Genomic DNA, 10,139 nt, shown 5'->3' on the forward strand with positions numbered 1-10,139 from the left:
TCCAAATCTGATGTGAAAATTTCATGGGTTAAATTGTTGTTCACCATTTTGAAAATGCCGTGTTTATTCACTATCTAGTCTCTGGATTTATGGTTGTACAATGCCATTCCTGAGAAGCCATGGTTGACCCCACCCAGAGCATCTTCTCTTTTGGACCCTCAGAGCTGAGCTACTGTATACCTGTCCATCCAGGGCAGACACATAAGAAATCATTGACTGATATTTTACCTTAAGGGGGACAGGGATTAGTAAACTTATGTATTCTTTTGGTTTTTGTAAAATTTATTTATTCATTTGAAAGAGTTACAGAGAGGGGCAAGGCAGAGGCAGAGAGACAGAGGGAGCTAGAGGTCTTCCATCTGCTGGTTCATACCCCAAATGGCTGCAATGGCTGGAACTGAACAGTTCTGAAACCATGAGCCAGGAGCTTTTTCAGAGTCTCCCACATGGATGCATGGTCCAAGCACTTGGGCCATCTTAAGCCGCTTTCCTAGGCACATTACAGAGTGCTAAATCAGAAGTGGAGCAGCTGGCACTTGAATCAGCACAGCTTAAAGCCAGGATGTTAGAACTCAATTTGGTCTTCCAATTTGAATGGCAAGATCCAAATATGTGTAGTATCAGGCAACTAGAATCAGAAATGAAGCTGGACTCAAATCTAGGAATTCAGACATCCCAAGTGCTTTATTAAGCACTGCACCAAAGATCTTTCTCCAAATCAACTAATTTTAAACTTGAATCCATAATATAATACTTGTTCACAACATTTCATTCCTTCAGTCTTGTGGCTAACTGTGTTTCTATTAAGTGGCCCCGTATAACCTGTTCTTCATCACCAGGCACTTTTTGCTATAACAAATCTACAAAGATTTTTCATTCATCTAGATTGACTATGCCAGGCTCTCTTAAAGCTCACTAAAGTTAACAGAGCTATAAAAAGTTCACAGACAATATCCAGCAATTCACAATGGCATCAGACTCCAAATCTTAGGACATCAGTTGATAGCAAATTCTTGGCTGGATACAGTTACAATTGATATGGATACCAGCTGGCTCACATTAGCTACCAATTCACCAGCATTTTCTTCTGTGAACTTGCTTCCCCTTCTCATATTTTCTATGCCCTCACTCTACATCTGGCATCAAGTCCCATATAAGACCCTCATATATGCTCCTGTCTCAGCCTTGTTTTGAAGGAAAACAAAATTAAGATGGCAAGAAATACAAACAGGTCAAAATATCCCCCACCTTGATCAAGTCATAGATAATCAAACAAAGCCCATAGAGAAATAGACTCCTTAAGTATAGAGGAAAGCAAGACTCCCAGCCAGAAAATGTACAATTACTTGGCATAAGAAATTATGGCATCATCAGTCAGCAAACTAACCAGTGTCTCTTTCAATAGAACTCATAACACATGTTGGAAATTAACACCAAAACAAAAATTCAAAGAAATTAGTGGATTTCTGACAATAACTGTCCTCTGCAGGTCCCTGAGGATTATTTCTAAATAAAATAGATCACATTTAACTTTAGAAAAAAAGAATTTATTGAGGCATCAGTGATTAAAAACATTGGAAAAGCACAAATGACACAAAACAAATAAGCCAAAAGAATTATATTCCATCCAGAATTAAGAAATGGCTTCTAGAGGCATACTGCATTATTTATATTCCAACAATGATAATTATAAGGAAATAATTAGATGTGGATCAGGGAGCTAACTGATCCATCCGTTGACCCTACTAGCAAGTTTTTGTCAATTTTCCCAGATATGATCAGTTTTTATACTTCTACCACCAGATTGTGATCATGTTTCATGAAATTTCAGTCACTTCCAGGTTAGTAGTAAGAGAATCTGGTTACCTATTGTTACTGTCAAAAATTATCACAAGCTGAATGACTTAAAAAAAGTAAAATGTATACTGTCACTCTTTGAAGGATAAAAGTGAAATCACTCTCTCTGGCTCAAAATGCAATGCAGGGAGTGAGGTCTGTGCTCCAGCCAGTATCTACAGAATAATCTCTTCATTGCCAACTTCAGCTTCTGGTAGCCTCTGTCTTTATGATTAGATGACTTTCATCTTTGCCTTCATGATGACATTGATTTTCATTTTGAGTATAAGCCTCCTTTTGCCTTTGGAAAAGGATGAAAACACACATTTTCAATAAAAATGAGGGTCACTTTTAGCAGTACGAAGTAATACTACCCAAATTATTGTTTCTGTGCAAGAAATTAAAGGAAGAAAAGTATAAAATAGGGGATTGTAAGTGAAATATTTTAAAATGGATTGCAACTCAGTAATCCAACAAAATTTAGGAGATAAAGAGCAATTTATAGGATTTGAGATAGTCCCATTATATAGTGAAGGTGATGTGTGCAAAAAGTCCTACCTGAATATTCGAACAGACCTCAGGCAGTATAGTCTAATCCAGACATGCACACAGATAACTTGAAAGTTCACATGAGTATACAGGTGACCACAGTCTCATTCCCTATACTGGACACAACACTCATCACCCAGGGCTGGAGTACAGAATTATGGCTGGAACATGTGTCAGTTCAGTTCACATGCCTATGGTCACATCACTTCTTTGTACTACAATACTACAATAATGTGGGGAAAGAATCCTAGGCAGGAGGTAAAACTGCTATACAATAACTTTGTAATTGGTGAAGGTATTCCAAGTAACTGTTGAATCAACCATTGAATATTTGTTAGCAAAATTTATACATAAAAGCATAGATCATTTACTTGGTCTCACAATAATGGGAAACTAAAAGCACAGGTTATATAAGAGAAAGAATTTCTGAAGAATGGTTAACCTGTCTCAGTCACAGTTCATCATGTGAATTGCCTAACACTTGCTGAGGTGTGGTTGTATCTAAGAATTCTAAACACATGACATTTTCAGAAACTTCTCCCTGTAATCTTGCTAAGTATTGCAGAAGTTTGCCTTACAGTAAAGGTTTTTCCAATTACATTACAATCAAAGGATTTTCTCTTTGGTGAGTTCTCAGCTAACCATTGAGAGATGACTTATGGTAATCTCATTTCTGAGTCACTTCTTGTGAACTAAAGACAGATTTACAGGAGATGAATTTTTTAAACATTCCTTACATTTATTTTTTTCTTTATGGATTCTCTGATGTCTATTGATATCTAATTTCTGGCTAACTGTTTTGTCATATTTTTTGAATTCTGTATCAATGTAAGCATGAATTCCAGGAAAATACTTTTCAACATTCATTACACTTGTAAGAAAACCCCTGTGTGAATTCTTTGATTATAACAATTGATTTTGGAAGAATGATGTTTTTCACACTAATAACATTCATTAGCTTTCTCCTTTACATGAGTCCCTCTTGTATGGGCCATGGTTTCTAACAAAAGGCTTTGTCACAAAGATTACATTGATTTTGGGAAAAAGCTCTTCCACATTCAGTATATTCTTAAACTATTTCCTTTGTTTGAATTCCATGATGTGTTATGGGGCATTACTTCTGACAAAAGGATCTCTTACATTTATTACACTCAAAAGTCTCTACTCTAAATTCTCTGACGTTATAAGGCATGATTTTGGCAAAGAGCTTTCTAACACTCATTATATCCATAAGGTTTCCCCCCCATGTGATTTCTGATGTCTTAAGAGGTGTGACTTCCAGATAAAGGCTTTTTCACATGCATTACATTCAAAAGGGTTTTCCCCTATATGATTTGATGATGCGCAGTTAGGGTTGAATTATAGTTAAAAAGTTTGAGTCATTACATTCATAAGGTTTCTCCTTGTGTGAATTCTCTGGTGCATTGAGTTCTCACTTATTGTCAAAGGCTTTTCCACATACATTACATTCATAAGGCTCCTGCCCTGTGTGAATTCTCTGGTGTTCAATAAGGTCTGATTTTTGGCCAAAGACCTTTCCATTAGTCATTAGCTTAATAAGGTTTCTCACCTGTGTGAATTTTCTGGTGTATAGGAGTTGTGATTTTTCACAAAAGACTTTTCCAGTCATTACATTCATGACATTTCTCTCCTGTGTTAATTCTCTGATGCATTGAGTTGTGATATATTTCCAAAGGCTTTTCCTCAGTCATTACATTCATAAGGTTTCCCCCTGTGTGAATTCTCTGATGCATTATTAGGCTTGCCTTCCGGCCAAAGGCTTTTCCACAGTTATTACATTCATAAGGTTTCTCCCCTGTGTGAATTCTCTGATGCATTATTAGGCTTGCCTTCTGGCCAAAGGCTTTTCCACAGTTATTACATTCATTAGGTTTTTCACTTGTGTGAGTTCTCTGATGCATTATTAGGCTTTCCTTCTGGCCAAAGGCTTTTCCACAGTTATTACATTCATAAGGTTTCTCCCCTGTATGAATTCTCTGATGTCTAGTGATTGTTGACTTCTTGCCAAAGGCTTTTCCACATTCCTTGCATTCATAAGGTTTCTCCCCTGTGTGAATTCTCTGATGCATTATTAGGCTTGCCTTCTGGCCAAAGGCTTTTCCACATTCCTTGCATTCATAAGGTTTCTCACCTGTGTGAATTCTCTGATGCATTATTAGGCTTGTCTTATGGCCAAAGGCTTTTCCACAGTTACTACATTCATAAGGTTTCTCCCCTGTGTGAATTCTCTGATGCATTATTAGGTTGGTCTTATGGCCAAAGGCTTTTCCACAGTCATTACATTCATAAGGTTTCTTACCTGTGTGAATTCTCTGATGCACTATTAGGTTGGTCTTCTGGCCAAAGGCTTTTCCACAGTCATTACATTTATGAGGTTTCTCCCCTGTGTGAATTCTCTGATGCCTCATGAGATTTGATTTCTGGCCAAAAGCTTTTCTACAGACATTACATTCATAATGTTTCTCCCCAGTGTGAACTCTTTGATGAATGATGATGCTTGACTTCCGGCCAAAGACTTTTCCACAGTCAAAACATTTATAAGGTTTCTCCCCTATGTGAATTCTCTGATGCATTTTGAGGTTTGATTTATGACCAAAGGCTTTTCCATATTCATTGCATTCATAATGCTTCTTCCCTTTGTGAATTCTCTGCTGATTGATGAGGTTGGACTTGTTCAAAAAGTCTTTTCCATAGTCATTATATTCATGAGGTTTCTCCTCTATGTGAATCTCTGTTGTGTTATGATGTACGGTTTTGGGAAAAAGACTTTTCTACTATCAGTACACTCATGAGGTTTCATCTGTATGTGAATTTTCTGTTGTCTAATGAGATCTGACTCCTGGTGAGTGGTCTCTCCACATTCAATACACATATGGGGGTTTCCCTGTATGTGAGTACGGTGATGGATGTTATGGCAGGACTCACAACTGAAAGATTTTTCACAAGGTTTACCTGCATGGAGTTTTTTCTCTACATATGGTCTCTGATTTATGGCAAGATGTGATTGGTAAATAACAGGTTCCACATATCTAATATATTCATAAAATTTCTCTCTTATGTGGGTTTGTTGACACGTACTGAGGTTAGAGCTTTTGTGGAAAGCATTTATTATTTGAGCTGCCTTTCCAACAGTGATAGTTGACTTATTACAGGTTTCTCCCTTATGAACCTTCTCAGATTTAAAGAACATCTTCCTTGTGAAGCCTTTCCCTTGTCCAATATGCTCAAATGTCTGATTCACAGTCTGAATCTTGTGACACTGATTAAGAGGCTCACAGAACTGGAGAGAGTTCCCAGGTACCTTAGTGGCATCAAATTTCTCTTCAGCTTGTAGTTGATCAGACCCCCTTTGGGGATACACATTGTGACATACATTGCATTCTTCAGGTTTCATTCTTAAATAATTTCCCTTTCTGATATTTAGTTTTGGAATATGGCTTGAACATAAATTAAATGTTTTTCTTAATTCAACTCTCTTTGGAGTTGATGTGTTGTTATTTTTCATAACATTAAGATTCAGACTTTTGTCCTGACATTCCTGGTTGGTCCTAATCAGGTCATCCCTTTTCACAGCAACTGAAATGAGAAAAAAATAAACAACCACTTCACTGAATCACATAGAACTTTCTCCTTGATAACTTATGTAAATGGAATCAAGTTACTTATTATTCAATTGGCATAAGATATTAACAAAATCAATATGAGAAACTTAGTTATGATTATTATATGGCTTTTCTCCTTAACACATTAATATATTGAATATTATCAATAGTCTCCCAATGCTCAATCATGATTGTGTTCACTACTTGAATTCTGTTCAGATATGCCAGTTTGAAACCTGACTACTCTTGTCTCCAATACAACTCTCTGCTTTGAATATAACTCTCTGCTTATGTAACCTGGGAGGCTGCAGATGACGGTTTATGTGTTTGGGACCCTGTGATACACCAGAGTAGACTAGATAGAATTCCAGGATATTGGCATCAGACTAGTCAGACCTAACTGTTGCAGTCATTTGCAGACAGTGAGTTAAAAGATCTCTCTCTACTCATTGACATTCTGCTTTTATCAGAGATGAAACAACTACACAAGATTTCAAAGATTAAACAAATATTTAGCAAAAATTTTCACCCCTTGCCTAGCAAACATTTTTTTCCTTGTGCTTTTGCTCCAGTTTATATTTAGAAAAATTGTGTATTTTGGGCTTCTCTAATATTTCAGAAATACGAGAAAGTTTTACTGGATCATTTACTTTCAGGTGAAGAATGAAATGTGTTTGTATTCCAAACAGGATCACATTTAAGGAATAGTATATGAGTGTATGTTTCCTCATGTTTAGTCTTCCCTGGGATTTGTAGGATTTTTCAAATGAAAAACTTTTATCTGCAATCTATGACAGCTTCCCCATATTCCTAAGTAAATCTGACATCTTCAGCTTCTCATATCTGTTACTGGTACAGAAAAGTCACAGTATACCATCTTGGGTATAAACTCGATACCAGTTTAAAGAATTTGTTTCTGCAACCCACGAGGTGCTCACTTTCTTTGAAAAGTGTTTTCTTATTTTTTTAACTTTTATTTAATAAATATAAATTTCCAAAGTACAGCCTTTAGATTATAGTGGCTTTTCCCCCCACATATCTTCCCTCCTACCCACAACCCTCCCATCTCCCACTCCCTCTCCCATCCCATTCACATCAAGATTCATTTTCAATTATCTTTATGTACAGAAGATCAATTTAGTATATATTAAGAAAAAGATTAACAGTTTGCACCCACACAGAAACACAAAGTGTACAGTACTGTTTGAGTACCAGTTATAGCATTAATTCACATTGTGCAACACATTAAGGACAGAGATCCTACATGAGGAATAAGTGCACAGCAACTCTTGTTGTTGACTTAACAAATTGACACGCTTGTTTATGGTGTCAGTAATCACCCTAGGCTCTTGTCATGGGTTGCCAAGGTTATGGAAGCCTTTTGAGTTTGCCAACTCTGATCATGTTTGGACAAGGTCATAGTCAAAGTGGAAGTTCTTTCCTCTCTTCAGAGAAAGGTACCTCCTTCTTTGATGGCCCATTCTTTCCACTGGGATCTCACTTGCAGAGATCTTTCATTTAGGTCATTTTTTTTGCCAGAGTGTCTTGGCTTTCCATGCCTGAAATACTCTCATGGGCTCTTCAGCCAGATCCGAATGCCTTAAGGGCTGATTCTGAGGCCATAATGCTATTTAGGACATTTGCCATTCGTGAGCCTTCCTTGTATCCCGCTTCCCATGTTGGATCATTCTCTCCTTTTTAATTCTTTCAGTTAGTATTAGCAGGCACTAGTCTTGTTTATGTGATCCCTTTGACTCTTAATCCTCTCATTATGATCAATTGTGGACTGAAACTGATCACTTGTACTAGTGAGATGGCATTGGTACATGCCACCTTGATGGGATTGAATTGGAATCCTTGGTACATTTCTAACTCTACCATTTGGGGCAAGTCTGATTGAGCATGTCACAAACAATACATCTCCTCCCTCTCTTATTCCCACTCTTATATTTAACAGAGATCACTTGAAAAGTGTTTTCTAACTAATTCTGAAAACACCACCTGTGGTTATCTCCTCTCAATTCTTTCTACAAACACTCCTCTGTGATAATTTGAGTTTCTCAAGGCTTTTGATTAGTTGCCTCCTATTTTCACAGAACACTTCATTTCCTATGCTGTTTTGTTATTTTCTTGTTTTTCAATGACAATGAAAAATAAGAATTCATAATTCAAACTCTTCTCCCAAACAAATCTGAGCCATTCAACATGAACCTATGAGGTTACTTGACCTTGGGATTGAGAAACTCATGAATTTCTTGGTGAGTCTAGGATCACTTATTTTCATGTTCCTATACAAGTTCATGCTTAGCTTTATGATTTTTGATGTCACAGCACAGAGGCTTATTCCTGATCATCTTTTAGCATTTACTCATTTATTAACTTACTTCAAAGCCAAAGAGACAAAGATTGAGGCACAAAGAGAATGAAAGAGAGGGTTGCCAGCCACTGAAGGAGTTAATAAATGCATGAAGGAAAAGGTATGAAAGTGTGGAGAATGACAAGTTGGAATTTGTAGAATGAATCTAACCTGGAAAAAAAAAAACCCTTAGTAACATGAGAAAAGCATTATATTTTTTTTTAAGTTAAGAATATCTTCACCAAGAAAAAAAGAGACAGACATTGGTATCCCCAGATATTCTAGAATACCTGATTTACAAATCCAGATGTCATCAGGAGTAAGACTTGAGAAAAATTCATGGAAAGAGCACCAGTCAACATCTGCTGCACTGCTTCTACTTTGGCCTCCCTGCCCATTATGTGCAGACTGACCTGGAAGTCTCTGATGCAAGCATTCTTCCACCATGCAGGGTTCTACTCCTTGCTCCAACTTCAAGATCAAATCAGGTTTGGTCATGCAGTGCCCTATTAATGGAAACAATGTCAGACTTTGTGAAATCACAATGTTGGGTTATTTAAAAGACTAGAGCTTGGTCCAGGTGCTCTGCAATAAAGGTACCAATTTGAATCCTTCCTGGATGTTAGAAATTCAGATTATTCATGTTCTCAAATTCTACACCTTCCAAACATTATACTTTATAAAGTGTTTACTTATTTGTCAAATATCAGAAAATGTTACCATTGGGAATGTGATGGGTGTCACTCACCCAAGGAGAACAGGATGCTGTAGGTCTCCAGCATCACATCCCTGTACAAGATTTTTTGAGCATTGTTCATGTTCTGCCATTCTTTCCAGGTGAAATACACAGCCAGGTCTTCAAATCCTATCATCACCTGTAATAGAACACCTCTGGTCAACATATGAACTCTGTCACAAAACAAACACTAAAAGCTGTGTATGTTGTATACAGGTATGAAGGAAGAAGGAAGGATGTGGTTTCATTTTAGACTTGAGCATTTGGACAATCACATAAGAAGCATTAAACAGGGAGTCAAACTATTGTCTGAAAGCAGTGAAAAATGCCCAAGCCAGAGGGAAACAGGAGTTTCAGATCAAAAGGGCTACATCTGTCCAGAGGAATTACATAACAGACTGAAAGGGGGATAATATTAACTTTGAGTGAGCAATGTTAAAGTGAAGAATTTAGAAGTATTTAGGGAAAAAGACAAGATCCTATCAGTGAAGCCTTAATGAGAATGAACACAGAAGAATTTCCAGGAAAACATCATCCATATTCACTTCAAATATGGCAGAGGACAAATATTTTAAAGAGAGGGCAAGCATTTAGTTTAGTGTTTATGATGCCAGCTAAGAAACCCTAGTTCTACTTCAGAGTGCCCAACTTGGATTTCCAGTGCCAGTTCTAGTTTCCGGCTCTCAGCTAATGCAGAACTGGGGAAGCAGTGGTGATGCCACCAATGAGGCAGGCATAGACTCCATTCCTAACTCCTGGATTCAATCCTGCTCACCTCTGCTTGGTATGGTTATTTAGGGAATGAATAAATGCATGGGAGCTCTCTCTCTCTCTCTCACTCTCTCTCTCTCTCTCTTTCTGTCCTTTAACTTCTTTCCCTATCAAGCTCATAAATATTTTTAAATAAGAACATTGAGGTAAGACAGACAATAGAAAATAGCTTTTGGCTTTGTCTATGATTATTCTACTGATGAACATTTGAAGAACTGAAATAACATCAAATTAAAGGAAAACAATGGAATTATTTGCCTAAAAACAG

General features: G+C 37.1%; 1 protein-coding gene across 1 annotated transcript; it reads right to left on the bottom strand.

Annotated features, from left to right (window-relative positions):
• Positions 1–3,992: 3,992 nt before the first annotated feature.
• On the bottom strand, positions 3,993–9,182 carry LOC108178789 (zinc finger protein 252-like). Its single transcript, XM_070047165.1, has 3 exons — positions 9,113–9,182; positions 8,778–8,870; positions 3,993–5,137 (listed from the first exon to the last, which is right to left on the bottom strand). The coding sequence occupies exons 1-3, from the start codon at positions 9,180–9,182 to the stop codon at positions 3,993–3,995; spliced, it is 1,308 nt and encodes a 435-aa protein (XP_069903266.1).
• Between the last annotated feature and the right edge of the window lie 957 nt (positions 9,183–10,139).

The sequence above is a fragment of the Oryctolagus cuniculus genome, chromosome 8, assembly GCF_964237555.1.
Source record: "Oryctolagus cuniculus chromosome 8, mOryCun1.1, whole genome shotgun sequence".
Taxonomy (NCBI): Eukaryota; Metazoa; Chordata; class Mammalia; order Lagomorpha; family Leporidae; genus Oryctolagus; species Oryctolagus cuniculus.